A 24594-nucleotide genomic window follows, 5' to 3' on the forward strand; every position below is an offset into this window, starting at 1 on the left:
CTCTTCTCTCTGCGGTGCGCCTCCCCTTGCGCTCTGCATGTTCTTCCGTTATCTTCTCCAAAAAAGAAAATCCTACACATTACTTTTGGTACTCTTGATCCTTTCTCTTCGAGAAAATTATCACTTTTAGTTGCTTCCTCAACTAGATGTGTGCCCTTGTGTCTTCCCATATGCAAAATAGCTTTTGCTTCTGATTGCTCACAACTCATACACGAGGGGCAAACCCAAGAAGCCCATTTGAAAAAATCTTTGTTTTCAGCCCAAACGTTTTAAATAGCTCCTGTGATATTTCTTAGTGCAACTTCTGCATGAAAGCATCCTCTCAGCTTGGTGGGTCCCTTCATCTACAAACAACAAATTAAACCCCCTTTTGAAAGTATAAATCGGACTCACGCTATTTATGTTGAAACCAATCTTTGGTGAGTGATACAAATACAGGCACGAGTCTTTGAAATTTTGAATAAAAACCAACAATTCTCCAGAGCCAAGCTGAAAAACTTTAAACGAACTTTCACATTCAGGATTGAGGGTTATTAATTCCACAAACTCATCACATACCGGGACAATTGCAGGTTCAAAATTGGTGGTCAATACGTTCAAGTCTTTCTTCACCTTTCAAAGAAACTTCAAAAGCTTCTCATTGGCTTACATAGAGAAGCCAAATTCATTTGCTCCCCATATGAAACTATAAAACATCTTTCAAGGTAAAACAAGAATGCATCTTGTTTACTAGGTATTTGACATCAAGAAGTGCCATATTCTTAAAAGAAAAGGTTGTTGAAAATGATCAAGACCATTATATCTTATCAAGACAATTTTATTCCACGAGTACTTCTTCGCAAAACTGATGAAATCAGTCGTGCCCCAAAGCGGGTCCGGCTAAAAAAAATTTCGTTTTCAAACAACTGAAGTCTCAAATTGATCTATTCACCATCTGGCACTGATTTGAAACAAATTCGAGCACTGGAAACAAATTTGCAACTCTATACCTTTCTGCAAACTTATGATTTTTTGCCAACAAGGCCTATCGGCTAACCTTAAAAACTGATCCAAACAAATAACTGGGCTCTGAAATCAAACATATTGATTCTCTGTTTTGCATTCTTGCACCATGTCAAATCTCGTCTCATGACGAATTCTTAGTCAAAAGATATTGACTATCAAAGTTGTCCTCTCAGAACTGCCTACAAGCAAACATGTTAGAAAACTACAAATCACGTTCAGAATCGACTCTGTAAAAAGGGCAAACTGGCACTTGGGGGAGCGGGATCTAGGGCGTTGGTTCATTGTCATGAGGACAATATAAATCTGCGATTAGGGCTCATGACGAATAATTGAACGCATTTGGAAACTGATCAAACGGATTCGTCATAAACTCAAAATTGAAACATAGCAAGTCTCTAACCCCTAGAATGCAATGCAAAAGGAATTTTCTCATTTCGATCAACTGGGTCAAAGTTATAACAAGTCAACAGGGCCTCCCAGAATTTTGAACAATTCACATCAACAGGACAAAAATAAATGACCAACTTTGAGGGATTCAAAACCTAGTCAAACGGATTTGAAATGACTCGAAATCTGAAACATAGGCTCTCTGGTATGGACACTAAACACTTCCAAAGTGGCGAGTCATGAAATGTTACTGGGTGCGAGATATTCAAATGCAAACACAGCCTCTTATCGCTGTTTGACACTTCGGCAAAAATGCAGAATTGGACATCGCTCAAAACGGGACTTCACAGAATGGCTCGGAATGAGAATTTATCTTCATGGAACACATAGGCGTACTAAATGCATGGTGTTAGAAACATTAAACACCTCTTAGGCCTCACAAGTACAGCCAGGTACGCATGCATTAAAAAGCACTTATAGGACTTGATTTTTCAATGGTACTCAAAATCAGGGCTTCAATTTGAGTCCCAACACAATCCCAGGCTCCATACTTGGTACTTGCTCCTTTTCTCTCATGCAATGGATCTATTCACCACTTTATGCTTGTTTATGCCCATCTTAGATAATACTTAAATCTACACCTAGACTTTGATATCAATGAAAAGGATAGTGGCATTATGTAGAAATAGTAGAAGTAATATAATATTACTTTGAGCAAGACTATTGATAGAGATTTCGCCCTACCAATGATGAAGTCTCTTAGGGCTGCATCTAAGAGTACATTCATTTAATTCAAATCATAATGAAACTCTTTGATGCTTGCAATGTCCCCAAATTATAAGTATCCAAATTTTGCCCTAGATCACAATTATTGTCAAAAAAAATACGCTTTCAAAGATACCTTTCACTTTGGTTGAAGCCATATAACATAGGATTTATTTTCAATCATAATTCATAGCTAGATTTCTTTAGTTAGATATAAACCAATATGAGGAATGTAGATCAAATCAATAGATTGCTAGAATTAACTTTAAGGTGAACCAACCATAGAAGTGATAAGGTAGTGTGATTTGACGAGGTGTCCAAGAAACCTCCTACCCTAGGCCCAAAAGAAGATATACCATCCCTTTTGGCCTCATGTGGCTCATGCCATACATATAAGGAAGTATACCTAGTGTGAGGTACTATCACCATTCTCCTCCATCTATCCTTCCTAAGCCCAAAGGCAGTCCACTTTGTCCCCCCCATTGGCCCCATGGGGATTCCCCAGTCACCACCATAAGATGGCATGCTTGAAAGGTGACCTCTGTCGTCGGTAAATATTCTGTAGCCGACGGGTCTCGTCGAGACGGTTCTTGTTATATAGCCGACGGACCCCTTCGGGAAGGTTCTTGTTATGTAACTGACGGACCCCTTCGGGAAGGTTCTTCGGAAAGTATTTATACACCCTTCGGGATCATTGTAAATCATCATGGAAGCATAATGTAATGTCTTTGGCATATGCGAATAATATAAGGAGTTTTGTTGTTCGTATCTATTGTCTGTACATTGATTTCTTTACCCAGTACGGTAAAACATTTGGCGCCATTCCCTGATGGACCTGGTACACAAACAGACGGATGAAGACTAAATGCCGAATCAGTTGAATAAGAATAAGAATAAGTTGAAGGAAAAGGACGAAATATGCGTCGCGCAAGAAAATTTAATTTTGGCACAACAGGCTGAATGCAGACGGAGATTTCAGCAAGTTACCGAAGGACACAGAAGCACTAAACAATTGTTGGAAGAGACTTGACAACGACTCGATTTAGTGGAAGAAGCAAGGGAGGAGTTTCTAAACCTGCATACACCGAGGGAAGAGAATCTAGACAGAAGGGGATCGACTCGCACGGCTTGGAGTGCCGAGGGAGCACGAGCGTGGAGTGAACTCTTCGTCCGAGATATACTTCCGGAACAAACAGCTTCAGTTGACGAAAACCCTTCTTCACCAAATAGCGCGGGTGTCGAAAACAGCGCGGGTGTTGGAAACAGCGCGGGTGTGCAGAGCAACGCAGGTGTGTGGAACAGTGCGGGTGTGCAAAACAGCGTAGGTGTGCGGAACAGCACAGGTGTGCAAAACAGCGCAGGTGTGTAGAACAGCGCAAGTGTGATACAAAACAACGCGGGTATTCAGAACAACACGGGAGTGCAAAACAGTGCAAGTACACAACAAAACCCACAACATCTAGTAATGATGGCAGGACCAAAAGAGAAACTGCCGAAGTTTGATGGCGATGGTACCACCGATCCCATTCGACATTGCAAAACATGTGAAACGATCTAGAGGGCAAATGGGATAACTGATGAAGACGACTGGATGAGACAATTTCCGGCCACCCTATGGGGCGTGGCAATTAACTGGTTTACTAGTACAGATCCACAGAAGCTGGATAGTTGGAATAACATTAAAAAGGAGTTTCTAACCGAATTTCAACTGTTGCGTGACGATAATGAAATTGTAGTAGAGATCTTCAATACTAAGCAAGGGAAGAACGAAACTGTCTGTGTCTACGCTAGGAAATTAAAAGATTTGATAAACAAAATGGAAAATAAGCCGGCGGATGGACTTCAAAAAAGGTGGTTCGTGGAAGGTCTACGCCCAAACTTGCGGAAGAAAATGAAAATTGTGCCGCTGTCGTCATACACGGAAGCATACAATCGGGCATTGAACCTCGAAAGTGAACAGAAGACAGAGAAGAAGAAGAAGACCAGCTCATCCGATTTAGATGACGACGAGCCTTCAGGAGAAGATAGCAACGACGATGAAGGCAGCAGCAAGAAAGTCCGTGCTCTTCAAAAGGACATGCTTCGGGTGATGGAGTTCAAAAACATGAACAAGGAGACTAAGGGCAATGACCTATGGTGCACGGAGTGCAAGAAAGAAGGCCATACAAAGCGATCCTGCCCAAAAGATCAATTTTGTGAGATTTGTCAGATTCTAGGACACTCGGTAAAGGAATGCCCTTTCAACCTGAAATCAAGAGCACCACAACAAGTGTTCCTCACGCAGGAAGTGTCTGCGTCAAGAGGGAACGGAAATGCAAACATTGATGGTGCCACTTCGGGTGGGTACAGGAATAATAGCAGAGGGCAAAACAACAACAATAGCGGCAACAACAATAATGGCGGAAGGAATTGAATTCAGTATGATGCAAATGGTCGGTCGATAGTTCAATGCCACGCATGCAATCTGTGGGGTCACTTCGCCCGAGAGTGCACAATGGTGAACACACCAAAGTTGCTATGCCAATGGTGTGGACCTGGCGATCATGACGATGCTAAGTGCTTGAAGTTCGGAGTAAACTTGATTACTATCAGGACGGACGAAGAAGTTTTGGCAATCACTCGGAAGCAGGTGAAGCTCTACCCTGATCCAATGGAGGAAAAGAAGAGACTCGAGGAAGCACGGGCAGAGATCCAGAGAGCAACGTAGGTAGAAACGGCACACCTGGAGGACACGTCGGGTACCTCTTTACGGAACTGCGCATAACAGAACATTGTACGACAAATATTGCAAGCTGAGGTACCCGTCAGGATAAATGATCTCTTGCTCACTATGCCTCATCTCCGATCGGCACTCACAAACATCATTCCTGCTGCTAAACTACCAAGAGAACATGGAAGGGAGCAGGAAAGTGGAGCAAGTACAGTGGACAAAAAGGAGAAGGAAAGTGGCGCAAGTGTAGAAGATCCGATGCTGTTAGCCCTCTCATCGGATGCCATCCGGCAGTAGTCGAAATGGGAATTCTCGGGACTGTATTGACGGAAACAATTGTGGATGGAGGGTCCGGTGTCAATGTGTTGCCTAAAGACACCTGGAAAAGGTTGGGACAGCTGACATTATGGCCGCCTACATTCCAGTTGCTAACGGCCGATCAACATGGAATCAAGCCATCGGGAGTCCTGACAGCGCAACCAGTAACGTTTGGAACACAACCGTTCCTGTTGGACTTCGTCGTGATCCCACTGAAGCGGAGAGGATATGATGCCATTCTAGGCCGGGGGTCAAGGCGAAGCACGATTGGAAGAAAAATACTTTATCACTTGAAAGCAAAGGGCGGAAGTACGTCATCGATCTACACACTCAAATGGTCGGAAAAAAAGCTCTATCGTTAGATTCCGAAGAAGAGGATGAAAGGAGGCAGAATATGGAACCAGATCAGGAGCGAGTCCCACGGTTGGAAGGAGGATCGACAGACGATGATCTAGATTCGGTGAACGGTCTTTACCACTGGCAGATAGAGGACTACGAACTATTTTTGAGTTGTAATATGCTAAGGATCGACGAAGGTAAAAAAGAAGAAGGAAATGAATGACCAAAGGAACACAGAGAAGCCGCAGAAGGAAATGAATGTCCGAAGGAACACAGAGAAGCCGAAGAAGGAAATGAATGTCCGAAGGAACAAAGAGAAGTCGACAGAGGAAATGAATGTCTGAAGGAACATGGAGAAGCCGAAGGAGGAAATGAATGTTCGAAGCAACACAGAGAAGCCGAAGAAGGAAACGTGGGTATGACTGAAGCTGAAGGAAAGAACATACAGTACGAACCTAAAAGAAGGAAAGATTCCACCATACGACCGTGCATGAAGAAAGTATTACGTCGAACCACAGATATAGCAGAAAGGTGCCAGCAGCAAGGAATACACATCATACGGTCCGCACAAGAAACAAAGCGGAAGGGTTCAATAAAAGTTGTAGCAGTACAGTGTGAATGTGCTATTGACGGACAAAAGGGGCAGCTGACGGAGTCCATGGTAGGGAGCTTCGGGAAAATGCTGGGCGATATGGAGATGACACAGAACAGGCGTAGCAGGTTTCAACTTGGACAATGGGTGTTGAAGTACGACGACCGGAATGAGATCAAACCAGGCAAGTTCAAAATTAAATGGGTTGGACCATATCAAATTCGGGAAGTGGGTGATAACGGAGCAGTAAAACAATCGATGGTAGATGGAAAGGAAGTGTTCGATGTAGTGAATAGGTCAAAGTTGAATGTCTGCCATGAAAGAAGTAATGCACCTCCGTGGACGAACAACTGAGAGAAAACTGTAAGTGTTGTATATATGTAACTATTGTACATAGTTGTTCAAAAAGTGAAAAAAAAAAATAATTAATTTTTTTAAAAATTTTTTTAAAAAGATGTGAGAATGCCACCATACGGTTTTTTGGGAAAAGCCACCATACGGATTTTTAAAGCACAGTTGTACGGGTTTTTAAAGGCACCTAGTGTACGGATTCTGAAAGCCTAACCATACGGCTTGGGAAAGGAAAGGTTATGCACCGTACGGCTTCATATCATATAGCGTATGGATTCTAATAAGCTAGGACGTACGGATTTTTTAAAGACATTATTTTTGGCAATTTGTACCGTACGGATTTTTGGATGCTAGAGATTGGCGAACGGATTTTCAGAGTTGATGTATGGTAGAGGCCACCGTACGGATTTTCTAAGCTTGGTCATCGTACGAATTTATAACTTGCTCACCGTACGGTATTTGGAGGCTTTGATTTTGCGGATATTATAAAGTCTAATACCAACTTGGCACATAGCTGTATGGATTTAAAGATTGCTAGCGTATGGACTCTAAGTAACTTTGGTATGCGGGATTCAAGAATCCAAGAGGGGTACGGATTTTGAAAGCCATTCTTACCATACAGCATTCACAATATCTCTTGGCGTACGGTTTTTTTGCATATCTTGGCGTATGGACTTTAACACCGGCGTACGGATTTGGGAAGGCCTGTAACTTGCAATTTCTATACAGATTTCTCAAGCAAAACTTAGTGTACGAATTTCATGGTTTGGGCATACAGCTTCTACATGTTATTGCATAAGGAATTGGCGTACAAGGTTAAGGTTGTAACATAACAGAGGGTGGTAGGAGGTTTTCTTATTAAAAAAAAAACGTCGACAAATCAAGAATGCTCAGAATGAGTATCAGATGATGCCATAGGGAAGGGGAAGCACCAGCAGTTGCTAGAAAGAGTGTGGGATTAGGAGAAATTGCAGAAATAGTCTGTTCCATGCAATTTTGTGGGTTTCAGAGTGCTAACGACAGGCAGCACACCTGGGGCGCTGCCCCAAGACCCCACGGGGGCATTGCCCCCTAGACCCCCAGTCGTTGCGGATATCAGTTATGGGAAGCGTAACCAATTGATGAGACCTGGAGCTGCGGCAGACATAGTGTGCCAGAGGTGAAAAGATCTACGGAACAAGCATTTCGAGAGGGGTGTTACACTTGGAGTAGGTGTTGGCCATGAAGCTGCCTTGGTGGATGCAGGGAGAGCTCGAGAGGAGTTGATCATCCAGTTGAAGGCACTTCAGCGACACTTGGCTCAGTGGACCCAGAGGTGGAAGCAGAGAAAGCAGCACATGTGGCTATCAAGGTTAGCTTGACTAAGGAGACAATATTGTGGCTACAGATGCAATGTGGGTTGGAGACCAGTTTGGTGCAAGCACAGGACGAATGTGAGAGTGATGTGGCAGATCAATATTGTTGTATTAGTTGTTTGAGTTTTTTTCTGTAGTCGTCAGGAGACGACTTTTCTCTTTGGGGGGGATGATGTCGTCGGTAAATATTGTGTAGCCGATGGGTCTTGTCAGGAAGCTTCGGGAAGGTTCTTGTTATGTAACCGACGGACCCCTTCGGGAAGGTTCTTCGGAAAGTATTTATACACCCTTCGGGATCATTGTAAATCATCATGGAAGCATAATGTAATGTCTTTGGCATATGCGAATAATATAAGGAGTTCTGTTGTTCGTATCTATTGTCTGTGCATTGATTTCTTTACCCAGTATGGTAAAACAACCTCATCATTGTTTTTCCAACTGTAACTACCTCATTTTCCTTAACATAGTTGATTACAGCAGTCGAAAAATATTAAATATGCATAACATCTTTATATGTACTTCCTATATTAAGTCATTGAACCAGCAATGTACCTTTTATTGCTAAATCGGATAATTACAAAATGCTTACTACTTCGAAGGTATACAAATGTACCAGAACTATCTTATTAATGCAAGTGTGTACAGAGCTACCTATTATCGCAGATGTACAGAATTGTCCTATTTATGCAGACGTACAAAATTATCCTACTTGTGCGGATGTATAGAACTATCTTACTCATGCTGATACATAATTTTATCATGTATGGAAACTCATACCACAAAATATATGTAACCGCTGTAAGTTGCAATATATCATTTGTACTGTATTTATTTCCTTTTCTTATGATTCCCTTTCCCCTCTTTTTTGGATTTGATCCGTACTATATATCTTGTTAACCACATCTCTCCACAACAGATCATATCTTTTAATAAATGGATTATTAAGTTATTGCAGCCCTTGATATAATGCTTAACAACCAACTAATTTAGGGTCTCTTACTTTGGTGAGGTCAATATGATGATTCTCTTATGTTTTGATGTTTGGAATGCATGTAACACCCTCTCCTTGCTAAGTATGTAACCCGATAATCTTACAGGTCTCAATGTGTAGACCGCACTTGATCTTCTCACCTTGAATATCATACGATTGGCATTAAGTTTTATACTTTCCTTGTGAGCCAGCGATTTCTAAAAGAGTTGTTTAATATTCATTACTAATCTAACACATTGTGTTAGTTAGTAATCAATATGTTTTACCTTGTAGATCGCCGATTTCTAGAGAGGAGATATATGCCAATTTAGGAAGGGACATGTCCCTTTGAGGGACATGCCCTTTAGTGATGATATTTAGATAGGTTATTGTTGTAGTTTGAAGAACACACAATTACATTTCCAGTCTGCTCCTTCAAGCAACAATATCCAGCGAATATATATTGCAGAGATACTTCCATTTCAGATCAGATCAAAGGTTGATCATTCCTCCTTACATTAGAGTTTGAGAAGTTCATTATTTACCACATAAGGATTGTTGTTAAGTCTGATCAAAAGCACAGAATTAGCAGAATATTTACATGGTATCAGAGCTTTGGTAGTCGAACCTAGGCTCTGCAAAATTCAGTTATCAGACTTCATATATATCTAGCAACTATCTCCTATCTTCAATGGCATACACAATCAGACCCAAGGACAAGTTTGATGGGAAAGAACACTTTGATGCTTGGTAATTCAGAATCATGATGTTTCTTGAAGAGAATGATGTAAGACAATTTGTTGATGGAGCATCCAAACAACCTCCAATTGAACCTCATAAATCTATCTAGAGCAAAGGAAATAGAAAAGCCATTCAAATCATTTTAGATGGAGTAAAAAATGATATCGTACCCATGCTTACAAAACATCAAACTACATTTGATATGATGAAAGCATTACGAAATGCATATGAGGTCAGCAATGCAACTAGGGTTCTTGCACTAAAAAGACAACTAAATCACACTCAAATAAAGAAAGGAGAATCAATGAATTCTTACTTCCTAAGGGTTGCCGGCATTAGAGATGAACTGTCAAGTATAGGAACCATTATTAGTGACACAGAATTAATACTAATAGCCATAGATGGATTACCAAATTCATGGGAGACTTTTGCACAAGGAATAAGTGCTAGAGATAATCTTCCTGACCTCAACAGACTTAAGAACAATTGTCTTCAAGAAGAATCCAGAAAGCTAAAGAAATGAGGGAAACTGAAAACAGAAGATGAAGAACTTCATGTTTTTAATACAAACTCCTATAAGGGCAAGAAGAAGCATTTCAAGAAGAAAAAGGGAAATCAAAAGAATGGGAAACCCAAGAAAGCTCTATTTAAAATAAAGTGTTTCAAATGTGAAAAAACTGGATAGTACAGATCTAATTGTCCTGAAAATTCTAAACAACAAGCAAACTGTACAAATGTTACTAAGGAAGATGATACCTATGATCCTAAGAATCGTGTATTGTACTCCTCACTATCAAATGAATCAAGTAAAGCATCGGTAATTGATAGTGGATCTTCTAGGCATATAATGGGATACAAAGAAACAATAGACTCTTTATCAGAAAAGGTTAACGGTGAAGTTACCATTGGTGATAATTCAGCACATTTCGTTGAAGGAATTGGAAATTGCACTTTGAAACTAAAATCAAGAAATACTCTTCTTGTCAAAGGTGTACTCTACGTACCAGGAATTAAAAGAAATCTAATCTCAATTACAACGCTTGAAGATAATGGGCATAATGTTGCATTCGTGGATGGCAAAGTATTAACTTGGGCAAAGAACTCCTCAATCAAGAAAGCGAAGTTGATTGGTCAGAGAAAAGGATATTTGTATGAATTGAATACAGAATCTAATTGACCTATTCAAGCCTTAGTTCATGACGCTGCAGACATAAATGAAATATGGCACAGAAGATTAGGGCATCTAAATTTCAAAATGTTATCAACTATGGAGAAGATGGTTACTGGATTACCTAAACTAAATAAAGACCACTCAAGCATATGCAAAGGGTGCACTCTAGCTAAGAACACCAGAAGTCCACTTCATGATAGCACTAGGAAAACAAATAATGTTTTGGAATTAATTCATTCGGATTTATGTGAACCTATGTCTGTTCCTTCTCTTGGAGGATTCTGGTATTATATTTTGTTCATAGATGACTTCTCTAGGAAAACATGGATTTACTTCTTAAAATGCAAAGAATCAAAAGAAATCCTAAAGAGATTTAAAGAATTTAAAACATTAACTGAAAACTTTTCAAGGCATAAAATTAAAACCCTTAGAACTGATAACGAGGGGGAATATACCTCAGACTTGTTTAAAAGGTTTTGTAAAGAATCAGGGATTAAGAGGGAGTATGTTGTTCCTTATAATCCAGAACAAAACAAGGTAGCAGAAAGAAAGAATACGACAATTATAGAAGCTGCTAAAGCTATGATTTTTGATCAAAATCTAGAATATTATCTTTGGGCAGAAGCCTCTTGTACTGCTATTTATATTCAAAATAGAAGCCCTCACTCTTACCTTAGAGATAAAACTCCTGAAGAATATTTACTAAGGTCAAACCCAATATAAGTCATCTTAGGATTTTTGGGTGCCCCATATATATCCATGTTCCAAAAGAAAAGAAAACCAAGTTGGAACCCTCTGGGAGGAAAGGTATTTTTGTAGGATATAGTGAAACATCTAAAGCATATAGGATTTTCATACCTGGACAGAAAAGTATTGAACTTAGTAGGGGTGTGATTTTTTAAGAAGATCTTGCTTTCAAAAGAGCCCTAAGTTCTGAAGAACCTTCTCTTTTATCTAGTTCTAAAAGAAATAGTGAATCTGGGTCCCAGAGGGAAAACTTAGAAGAAATTGAAGATGAAATTCAAAATCTGAATCTTGAAGAAACTCAAAATTCAAAGAAAAGACCACTTTGGACCATTAAAACAATCGAGGCAGCCCAAGACTTTGTTGCACCTTCCAAAACAATCAAAGAAAGCAAAAGACCTAAAAGATTCTCTAGTTATACAACAAACATGAGTGATTTATCCAAAACAAAACCAACCAATCCTTTTGATGCTATTAAACATACAGCTTGGAAAGAAGCTATGACAGAAGAATATCAATCTATTATGAAAAATGATGTTTGAGAAATTGTTCCTAAACCTAAAAGAAAATCTATTGTTTCTTCCAATTGGATATTTAAAATAAAGCATGTTGCTGACGGCATTGAAAAATATAAAGCTAGATTTGTAGCCAGAGGATTTTCTCAGAAGGAAGGGATTGATTATGAAGAAACCTTTGCTCTTGTTGCCAGATATACCTCCGTAAGAGCAGTCTTAGCAATTGCAGCATCGAAGGGATGGAAAGTACATCAGATGGATGTAAAAACAGCATTCCTAAATGGAAAGATTACAGAAGAAATATATCTAGAGCAACCTGAAGGATTTGACACTCATGATCCTAACGCTTTTGTTTGCAGGCTCAAGAAAGCTCTCTGTGGGCTTAAACAGGCTCCCAGGGCCTGGTATGAAAGAATTGATAAGTATCTCACCAGCTTAGGATTCTCCAAGAATGAAGCCGATCCAAATTTATATTATAAAAAAGATAAAGATGATATGGTAATTATGATACTGTAAGTTGATGATTTACTAATAACAAGTGATGATCATCTCATAGATCAGTGCAAGAAAGATCTGACTAGAGAATTCAAGATGAAAAATTTGGGACTTCTTCATTACTTCCTAGGACTGGAAGTACGACAGATTCTGACAGTATCATACTTAATCAAGGGAAGTATACATCAGGCATTTTGAAGAGATTTGGAATGTGGAATTGCAAGTCTATGTCTTCTCCAATGGAGACTAATCTACATAAACTTAAGGAAGCAGCAGCAGAATCACCTTCCATAGATTCTACCCTCTACAGACAGATGATTGAGTCCCTTATGTACTTAGTAAATACAAGACCAGATATTCGCTATGTTGTTAATGGCTTAAATCAGTTTATGTGTGAACCAAAGGAGATTCATCTAGTTGCAGTTAAACACATTATGAGATACTTACAAAGCACTCTTAATTTTGGACTCAAATACAAGAAGATTGGCTTGGACTTACATGGATTCACTGATTCAGATTGGGATGGAAGTGTTAAAGACAGAAAAAGTACTTCAAGATGTTGTTTCAGTTTAGGATCAGCGATGATATCTTGGATATGCAAAAAGAAATCTTCAGTAGCTCAGAGCTCTACAGAAGCCAAATACACTATAGCAGCGATGGCCTCTCGAAAAGTAGTCTGGCTAAGGAAGTTGCTTGTGGGATTATTTGGGCAAGCCATGAATCCTACAATTATTCATTGTGATCATCAGAGTTCCATCAAGCTTTCAGTGAATCCAGTATTTCATGACAAATCCACGCATATTGAAATTCCTTACCATTATGTAAGAGATATGGTAGACAGGAATTCTGTAAAATTAGAATACATTTGCACTTTAGATCAGACAGCAAACATACTCACCAAACCTCTATCTAGAGTGAAGATGGAACACTTCTGGAGGAGAATTGGTATGGTTGAGTTGTAATCCATTTGTACTCTTTAAATTATTAATAGAATAATTTTATTTTGTCAAGCTATTGATTGTTATGGGCTCCACCATTTGTATTCATTATTTAAGAAGTGACGATCTTTGCGATAATGAACACTTGTATAAAAGACATTATGAGAGATGACGATCTCTTACATAATGTGTTAAACAGTAGAGTTCTACTGTAAGATGTAGATGAGTTTAAGATTATATTGTGATGTTGACATTACTATGTCAATGATTCACAATTTGGATAAAGGAAGAATTTTATTATTTTCCAAATTTATCCTATTTTCTGGTAGATCTTAAGCTCAGGATCATGATTGTGATATAGAAATATCAGTATCTATGAGTCACAACTTGGATAAATGAAAAAATTAAATTACTCTTCAGATTTATCTTGTATCTTATCACTAGTTGTAGTGATTTGTCATATCACAGGTTTAGTAATATGACATTGTATCATGTGTTATATGATACCACATACTAAGAAGATTCAACAAGACATAGAGTATTAATTCTTGCTTATTCATCTCTATTGATGTTGCTAGATATAATATCTCTTTGTATGATTATCAAGTTAAGAGGGAGTGTTAAGTATGTAACCCAGTAATCTTACAGGTCTGAATGTGCAGACCGCACTTGATCTTCTCACCTTGAATATCATACGATTGGCATTAAGTTTTATACTTTCCTTGTGAGTCGGCAATTTCTAAAAGAGTTGTTTAATATTCATTACTAATCTAACACATTGTGTTAGTTAGTAATTGATATGTTTTACCTTGCAGATCGCCAATTTCCAGAGAGGAGATATATGTCGATTTAGGAAGGGACATGTCCCTCTACGGGACATGCCCTTTAATGATGATATTTAGGTAGATTATTGTTGTAGTTTGAAGAACACACAATTACATTTCCAATCTGCTCCTTCAAGCAACAATATCCAGCAAAAATATATTGCAGAGATACTTCCATTTCAGATCAGATCAAAGGTTGATCATTCCTCCTTACATCAGAGTTTGAGAAGTTCATTATTTACCACATAAGGATTGTTGATAAGTCTGATCAAAAGCACAGAATTAGCAGAATATTTACGCTCCTTATAATTTCTCTGGAATACAAATTAGAGTGTAATGCTCACCACTCCTTCCCATAATCAATGCATATTCCATTCTTAATTGCAGTATACTAGCCATACAAATTGCACTATCTTATTCTAAAACACATTGCCACCTTATGGGTGATCTCCTCTAAACTAAGTACTGAATATCGCTACATCAATGACAATGCTTTCTCTTACTTTGGTAAGGTCAACATGATTATTCTCTTAAATTTTGATGCATGGAATGTATGTAAAAGCCTTTACATATAACTTCTCTTAAATACAAATCAGAGTGTGATGCTCACCACGCCTTCCCATGATCAACATATTCCAATCTTAATCACCAATCATAATTGTGGTATACTAGCAATACAAATCGCCCCATCTTGTTCTAAAACACGTTGCCGCCTTTTGAGTGATCTCCTCAAAACTAAGTACTGAATATCACTAAATTAATAACTTGCTGTATATATAATATTTCTTTCTGTTATATGATGCAGGTTACTGGCCTTTTGGAGGCTCTCTGCATGTCATCTTCATATTACTTTTGTTTGTGTATTAATTGCAGTGCTAGAGCTAGTGTAATTATTCTTGATTAATATAATCAGCAGATGTTCATGATCAGAGCATCATTCCTTAGATGAGAACACTGTTGTCTATTTGCTAGTATTCATGAAGAGGATTCTGTAACGTTGCTAATAATGATCGATGTCGTGTCATCCTTCTAGGTTGATCGCTAACCTTCGTTATACATATCAAGATCAAGATCATCGTAGATAAATCATTCATGGTTAACTTCATCTATTGCTCAATGGGAGAATCGATGCATTACTTTAATCTGATTCCTTTATTGCTATTCTTGAATTCATCTTTCCAAATCACGCCCTTGAAAAAAATCATGAGGTCTTAAGTCCAAATGATTCTTCCTAAGGCATTGATTCCCTTCATGGTGGAGACATGACAATGCACTAGCCACAAACTATAACTCATAAGATGGACTTCAAAAGGAAGACCACTACAAGCAATCAAGTTGGCCTATAGAACAGTTTTAGTAAAAAATTGCATTTATTTATAATTTATTTATTTATGATTTATCTAATAATTTGTTTATTTAGTTAAAACACTGGCAAATAATATAGCCAACGCAACTCCTAATTGAGGACATCACACAAAATAACACTTTAGTCTACAACACAAACAATGCTCTTGTTTTAAAATGATACCATTGGTAGTTTTAACTTTTAGCATCTTGGCCATTTTATGCTTATATCAGCACATGCAAGAGCCTGAACTCCACAGAAAACCAAACATTTTGAGTGAAAATCTGAAAACATTCCAACTATGATATTGCTATCAAGATTCAACGGTGTATTTTTTGGGTCAAACTCAATTGACCTATGATTTGTGAGTAGTGGTTCACAAGAACTCATCTCTCATGAGAATGAATGGTCCACTTAACACTCATTGCATCTAGGTGGTGCTCGCAAAGGTGAAGCGTTGGGCCTTCCTAGGAGATCACCCATCCCAGTACTATTCCAACTCAAGCATGCTTAACCATGATCTCACAAGCCTATGTGCTAGAGGTAGAGAAATAGGTTCATGAGCATCTCCGTCGGGGTCTTGATCAGCAACACACAAACACATTTACGAGGCATGCAGACACAGGTCCATAGATAAAATGTTGGTATGGATAGGGAAAGGACCAATAGATCTGATATTGGTAGGTGCCAACAACCATTGGTCTATGCCCGCAACTCTCTCTATGAGAAATAATAATTGAATTATGAAAAGAGAATGAAAACTCAATAATAAAATAAATTCTCAACTATGCGTCCCCCTCCATGGTTAAGCCCACATAGATTGCCCCCATAACAGTCATTGCATCTAGGTGGTGCTCACAAAGGTGAAGCATTGGGCCTTCCTAGGAGGTCACCCATCCCACCCATCCCACTACTACTCCAACTCAAGCAAGCTTAACCATGGAGTTTCCTACAAGGTTAAGCCCACGTAGATTGCCCCTATTTACGAACCTCTAGCAAGTGTTGTGCCTTATCAACCACTCATTAAAGATCTCTTTAGCTCATCAATTGGTAACTAGGAGACATAGTTACACCTCCTTGGGGGACGGAGGGACAAGTTTTTGGGACGGGGGGACAAAGGGGCCTTAATTTGGGGACGGCAGGGGAATGGTGGCAGGGGACCGGGAGAAGGTTGTGTATACTATACATATGGTACTTAAAATGCCAATTATGAAAAGATGTATTGCAATATAAGATATAAAGATGTAGAAGAGTAAATACTTGACCATTACATTAAATTGGAACATTGAACATTAAACATAAATAATCAACGCTGAGACGTCCCCCATCCTCGACAAAGGTGGCAAAATCTGGTGGTGTCGCTGTGGACGAGGGAATGGAGTCCCCAAGTCCTCGGTGTGTCCAAGTCTCCGGGACATGGGGCAAAAAGAGGGGGGATGCGTCCCCATGTTACTATGCTAAAAGATATATTCTGCAGGAAGTCAAATTATGATATTGCTATTAGGATTCAACTATGCAGTTTTTGGGTCAAACTTATTGACCCATTTTTCATGAGGTCCACAAGTACTCATCTCTCACGAAAATGAATTGTCCACTTTGCACTCATTGCATCTAGGTGATGCTCATAGAGGTGAAGCACTGAGCCTTCCTAGGACGTCACCTATCCCAATACTAGTTCGGATCAAGTGTGTTTAACCGTGGAGTTTGCTCCAAGGTTAAACCCACTTAGCTTGCTACACATTTGCAACGTTTGTGTTGTACCTTATGAACCACTCAAAATAGAGCTGCTTTAGATCGTCAATTGATAAGTAGGAGATATTTTCCACAACAAATCAAATTATTATATTGCTACGATGACTAAACTGGTGTAGTTTTTTGGGTCAAACTCATTGACCCATGTTTCATGAGTAGTGGTTCACAGGAACCCATCTCTCAGGAGAATGAATGTTTTGCTTAGCCCTCATTGCATCTAAATAATGTTAAAAGAGGTAAAGCATTGGAGCTTCTCAATAGGTCACCCATCCCATGACTACTCCAACTCAAGCACACTTAATCATGGATTTTCCTCCAAGGTTAAGCCCACTTAGCTTGCTACCCTGTTTGAAAAACCTTCAGCAAGTGTTGTGCCCTATGAATCACTCATTATAGAGCTCCTTTAGCTCATCAATTGATAAGCATGAGATATTTTCCATAGCAAGTCAAATTATGAATATTGCTATTAGGATTCAACAATGTAATTTTGGGGTTAAACTCATTGACCCATGTTTCATGAGTAGTAGTTCACAAGAACACATCTCAAATGAGAATGAATGGTTCACTTAGTACTCATTGCATCTAGGTGATGCTCACAAAGGTTAAGCATTGGACATTCCCAAGAGGTCACCCATCCCAACACTACTCCAACTCAAGCATGCTTAACCATGGAGTTCCCTCCATTCTAACTATAAATAACTGCAGATTGGGACAAAAACGAATTAGATAAATGTTATTTAAAAAATTTAGTACGTAAAAAAACACGCTAAAGCTCAAAAAATGTTCATGTTCCAAACATTTCTCTTTGAGTTAGGTGTTTATGATAAGTATAAATAAGAGCAATGTTAACCTTCTCTAACAAATGGTCCATTCCCCATCTCTCTTCCTATAAAGTAGCACACAGTATGTATGGCTTTTCAATCTATATTAATGAAGACAGATAGGTCATCTCATATAGCTCAAAAAGAATTTGAAAGCCATGACACAAATAGAAAAAACACAATTGTGTCAAAGGCAGTAAACTTCCTACGTATTCCAGAAAAAATCATCATTTTTTCTCTTAGAAAAGACCCAGTCATTTTGGGAAGAAGATAACCCAAAGCTTTACCATAAAGTCCATAAGGCTTGTGCTTAAAAGCACATTGAATTGTATGCCTGCAGCTTGAAAAAAAATCAAAACCACACATCCTGACATTAGTGAGTTTATACAACCATAGTATTTGATTGCATTTGATGGAAAAGCAACAAATTTTCCCATTTGTATGTTTGTTCATTATGTAGACAACTTTTATCGTTTGCAAGTACACCTTGGTCATCAGAAATTTTTCTGAATAATTGGTCATAATATAATTTCCCACAATGATATCAAACTTGAGTCCAGTTTTCTTCTTGCACACTTATAATGCTGACAAATCGGCTCATGCCTTGACTAGAATAGGAAGGGTGAATTACCATGTTAAATTCCTGCATTTTATATTTTATAGTAGACAATACATGTTTTCAAACATAGACTGTTGCTAAAGTACCTTTCGGTCATCATGTTCCATATAAAGCCACCTCCTTGGGTATTTTTCAAACACAATTGCTATGTATCAAATGTTCAGCCACATACGGCTTAAATTGCTGTGCTGCTAGCTTTTTGTAACTTCAACGACAAGGAGGTAATGTTAACCAACCTAAAATGGACTAGTCTAACTAGAGGCCCTATTTTCCCTAAGTCAGAACCTGCTCCTTAATTATGCTAGTACGATTGTCCGATCACCTGCATAATTCAGCAAAATCATCAAAATCCCTAATCAAGCGTCGAATCACCATTAACCAATCAATAATCCTCATTAATTACCTTGGCCTATTTAATAAAATCAATCCGATTAAATCCCTTGGCTAAAGTAATTAATTAAAACAAATTAATAAAAGTTCCTAAATGACAACTCATCAGCAAGTGATAAATCAGTTGTTAATGGACCAATGGGAGTTAACAAACATAGATCACCTCACATGGATCACTTAAGGGTTAATCCTAATCACTCATTAAGAATCAATCTTAACCACTCATTTCATCTCAATTTCTATAAAAGGAATGAATTCAGAGCTCATTTGATCCCACTCACATCTTAAGTGCACATGTTGTAGAGTTTAATACTCATCTAGCTTAATTGTGCACTTTGCATTTAGATAACTTCAATTTCATAATGGAATCAACTCGTTTAGTCTTAATTTGCTCATCTTAGATGCATTGCAATTGCATTATTTCAATTTGAATCTCTCATTCGAGAATGCATTGTCACTGATCATGGTCTGCAATGTCTGAGAGCACCTCAAGATCCATTTCATACTTGTTCTGGATAGATAGCAATAGGACACTCTTGTTAGTCCCTTTTTGCATGATTTACTCATTATGGACTAACAATCTAATGTTCTATTGAAGTGTGGTGTTGTTTGTGCAGGTTCACTTTTTCACACACACAGTGACCATGTGTTTTGTTTCTGTGAGATTATTTTTCTTTTGGTAAAACTCTCCAAGAGGGAAGTGTGATCATCGGTGCTGGTTGTTCAATATAACTTGTCGTTGGATAGATAAGAGACGCAGCTTCTTTTGATTTACAAGCAGCAGAAATATAAAGGAAAAGATAGTCTCTGCTGCATTCATGCAATGTTAAAAGCCCTCAAATTATGGACACGAAGCTCTTAACCTCATGATTGCAGGCTTCAACTTCAAAATTGGTGGTGCATGTTAACTCATTACATAGTTTGCATTCTTTATCTTTCAATAATAGGTTTTGCACCTAAGCATTACGTCTCCATAATTTCCTATTTTAAGCAAGGGATGCTTCATAAAACAAGCAATTGATATAAGTACTCAAATATTTGATTGTCTGAATTTTCGGCTTATACATTTTCAAATCTCTATCCATATGACATGTGAAAGATGGAAAAGGAATGCAATCCTCACGATAGATTCTGTTCTGACAAACAATCTTGTTACAAACATAGTAGCTCGGTGCTAGTCTGTCGCTCATGGAAAGGTTGTTGAAAGTTTGAAACCCAATTAGCCTCAAATAAAAAGAAAATTCGTTGCCAGCAAAAAGAATACCATTCTTGACAGTTTGCATCCAACTTTGCTATATGGCCCCTTGGACTTCAACAATAATAACCCCATCTTTTCATGATTGTTGTATTGATAATTTGAAAATCTTTGAAGCAGTATCTTCTGATGAAGAATCGTAGGAACGGTGATGTAGAGCAGAATGGCATAAAATAGGCTCTCTGACCAGAAAACGAAACCAATTTGATGATCCTTGTAATAGAGGGTGACATGCAGCCTAAAAAGTTGTGTTTTAAGGAAGGAGTAATGGTGGACTGCTTTTTGAGGCTTGCATAAATCAGGTATTTTATTTGATGATAAGATACATTATCAATTATGATCATGTTCAATCCAAGTTCATGTTGCATTCTCTAGTTGTATTGTCGATAATTTTATTTTTAATTTATACAAACCTGTCCAAAGCAATTTTGTTTTCATTCCTTTGTATTGGAAGCTCGTGTGGGGGTTATCAGAAATAAGGCAGCAAGCAACTGGGGGGGTGGTGGGGTGATCACTCTCAACTCTTAAAATCTTTAACCTTGAAATCCTCATGCATGAAAACCCTTATTACTGATTTGCAGTAAAAGAATTATGTAAGCTAAGTCACAGGATTCACCGAATTTCATCCATGAAGTTCCTATTTTAGCTATTTTTACCCTTTTTGAACTTCATCCGAATCTTATGATATTTATTATTTAATATAATATTGTTATTTATAATAATATTATATTATTTTTAAATAATATTGAGTTATTTAATTTAAATATTTAGCAATATCAAACTATTTTTGACAATTTTGTGGATATATTACTTATATTTAAAAATAAAGAAATTTATATATGTTAAACTGAATATCGATTTTTTTCCAAATTTTTACCCTTTCAGAATTTTATGATCAATGAACTCAAATTCAAATTCGAAGCTTGTGACTTCGCATGTAAGCACAAATTAGAAAACATCCACAACACATACAACTAAGATTTTTTATCGTGGAAACCAAAATTAGGTTGAAAACCATAGTGGGGTTGAAACCACAGTAAGGCTAATACCTTGTTAGAAGTATAAACTTAATACAAATGAGGAATGCACATGCATTCAAGCACACTGCCCAGAGCTCACTGCTCAATTGGCCTTGGATTCCAAACCTCAGGAAGACTCACTATCTACAAACACAATTCAGACAACAATCTGAGAATTTATGAACTGTATAATAGCATCTATCTATGCCTTAGTCAAAACCATTCAAGTGCAATCAGATCTGCTATTGCAATTCTCTTTGACTCCTTCAGATTAGCAATTCAACCCCCAGAAGATCTGTAAAACTGCTTCCCAAGCAATCCCTGGCATCCACAACCAACCCTTTTCTGCACACAAATCTTTGCCCTAATTCATCTCCTTATATCCAGAACTAGGTTGACTCTTGCTAACATTCAAGCACTCAATCAATCGCACTGAAATCAACGATCCTGATCAAATAAGCTTTTATGCAACATTAATTTATCTTGCATTATCAACTCGAGATCATAACTCTTTCCTTAAAATGTTTTAGCGATCGCCCATAATACATTTTATCAACATGTTGGTCAAGAACACAAAAACATCACCTATAGTTGGGAAGATCTTTCAAACTCGAACACCTAGATCAATGTGAGCTGCCAGCTCATTAGGCACATAATCCAAGAACATCCTTAGGCATCATGAAGAAGTTAAGAACAATTAAACAATCAAATTCATCGCATCCACTGGATTTGCCAATAGTTCTTGCAAACCCTCAAGAAAATTGTCACCCTCATCTGAAACACTATGCCTTGCAGAGCCTTAGATTCACAAACCTTTGAATGGTAGACACATTACCATATTCTCAACTGCGCAACCAAAGATCACATCTTTCACACATGCACAATATCAATCTCTACAACTTTGTTATATTGGCAAACAATAAAATAGTGGGTCACTTTCTATGATCTCGTAACTCAATCAAATCATCATGTCAACACCTGAAACTTGATGTGAACCATGTAGACAACCTCTAAAACATCCCATGAGGTGCGCAACTCCTCATCCTCAACAATCATCCTTTGTTATGCCAGTAAACATCTTGTTCATTTGATAAAATTGCTTTACAGACATGTTGATATCAATCACAACACATCCAACTTGCCAACAGGTTATTGGCATGTTACACTTCCATAAATTTCGCTACTGGTATGTTTTGAAACAGTTTATCAAGATACATGCACAAAGTAGCGTCTTAAGTACATTTTGCATTAGGCCATAATTCTAAACTCATTTATGCCTTCTTAGATGCACTTTTTGTTGCAGACACTGCAAAGAAATTTACAAGGGACATTTTTCTTATGCTGCCATCGCATTCATGGACTACAGTCAGAAAAGGAACCAGATATTGTTGGCTGATTAATGAAAAACACAAATCAAGCTTGTTCTTAATCTCAATCTTTTACTTTAAAAAAGTTAGAAATATAAGATCGTGATTCAATATCTTCTTAAGTAATTTGCCAAATATTTCTGGACTCCCACATTTATTTTTTTATGGAGGTCATCCACAAACAAGTTTTAGGTACCCGATACGGGCCCACGCGTGCCTGAAACCTCTTTGGCTAGGAGCCAAGGACTAAACAGCATCCACGCTGCCAAATTCGGCTGGGGCATGATCCCGGCCTCATCTCTTATGATGTCTTCGGGCCTTGCACTCAGCAAGACTTGATCCCTGGTAGGCTCTTTATGAATCATTTAGCTTCACCAGTAGACCAAGGGCCCCTTGACCACTCCCACATTTGGCATACATGCCTTTGAGGGAAACACCTCCATGGACATTAAAATCAAAACCATTTCTTTTACAGTTCTTAAAGACGGTTATGTTTTCATTACAAACAGTAAACTCACCGCATACTCTTAGACCTTGATCATGCCCACGTACAGTTTTAATCATAAAAAATGGCACTATACCGTTAAAGAAGAATGACAGCAAAAATGGGAGATATTTATTTGGTTACTCACAAAGTGGGAAGCTATTATAGAGGGAAATAGACCAGCATAGAGCATTCCATGAACAACTGTGTCTTTGAATCCTGCCTCTCGAGCCTGTGCTGAATCCAAGTGGATAGGGTTGCTGTCCTGGCTAAGCTGTGAATATTTGACTACTTCTTGTTGAGTGAAACCCCGTTCTTTCCTCAATGTGTCCCCTTCTTTTAGTTGGGCATTCAACTGCAAAGATGACAGAAATGCTCTGGTAATTCTAATGAGTGGAATCGGCAATGGAATTGGTGGGTAGAGAAACCTCTGACAGAAAATCCTCAACATCTTTTCCAATCTTCCTTAATCTCAACATCTAAAAGATCATGGAACTTCTGTGAGCCATATTTCAAGCTGTTTTCATTCCCTGCTCGCCTCTAATTTCGTTCATTAAATCCCTCACATTTCACAATCGAAACCTGGCTGTCATGGTAGCCATTGCATATATATGAAACTAGAAGCACCAGTGGTGTCTGAAAATTGTTCGTTAATTTTGAACCAGCTCACGGATTTTGTTTATATTTCCTTTTTATGATGTTTTGTCCCGATTCAACTGCTCAGTTTACAGAAAAAATTTGTTGATTTGGTTTTCTATATTTTTATTTTATTTTTATTTTTATGTTTTTTGATGAAGGGTTCATATCTGCAAGGCAACCCAGAGAGGCACAAGGCCTTCGAGCTACCAACCAGCAAAGGCCACCACTTGAAGATTTAGAAACCCGATATGGGCCCACACATGCCTGAAACCTCTTCGGCTTAAAGCCAAAGATTGAGGGGCATCCACGCTGTCAAAATCACTCAGAGCACAATTGCAGCCTCATCTCTTATGGTATTAGAGCTTTGCACTCAGCAAGACTTGATACCTGGTGGGCTCTTTGTGAGCCATTCAACTTCATCAGTAGATCAAGAGCCCATTGACAGGTTTTCTATATTTAGAAGAAAAGGGTTTATAAATAATTAGCGATCTCATTTTGGTGGGCAAAATGTCCCTGACAGTTGTGGAAAGTCAGTTGTGAAAAAAATTTATTCAGGATATTCATTCAACAAATTATGTTGTTTGTGTTCCTTTAGGTTTTTTTTTTTTAATTTGATTTATTAAAAAAAATGAAAATTATAATTGAAAATTTTTAAAGTTTGAAATGAATGTAAATATGAAATA

The 24594-nt window shown here is 38.1% G+C and overlaps 1 protein-coding gene across 2 annotated transcripts in view; it reads right to left on the bottom strand.

Annotated features, from left to right (window-relative positions):
• The window catches only part of LOC149533153 (hydroxyacyl-thioester dehydratase type-like protein), a 63009-nt gene extending 38976 nt beyond the window's left edge, over window positions 1-24033 (bottom strand). Inside the window, exon 1 of one of the 2 annotated variants that reach the window (XM_089805331.1) lies at window positions 23421-24033. In XM_089805331.1, the coding sequence (XP_089661457.1) occupies window positions 23421-23723 (303 nt within the window). In that variant the 5' untranslated portion in view covers window positions 23724-24033. The remainder of the gene's footprint in view (window positions 1-23420) is intronic. The other variant, XM_089805330.1, reaches the window with a different exon arrangement.
• Between the last annotated feature and the right edge of the window lie 561 nt (window positions 24034-24594).

The sequence above is a fragment of the Cupressus sempervirens genome, chromosome 10 (assembly GCF_028749045.1).
Source record: "Cupressus sempervirens isolate cs-2001-9-10 chromosome 10, ASM2874904v1, whole genome shotgun sequence".
Taxonomy (NCBI): Eukaryota; Viridiplantae; Streptophyta; class Pinopsida; order Cupressales; family Cupressaceae; genus Cupressus; species Cupressus sempervirens.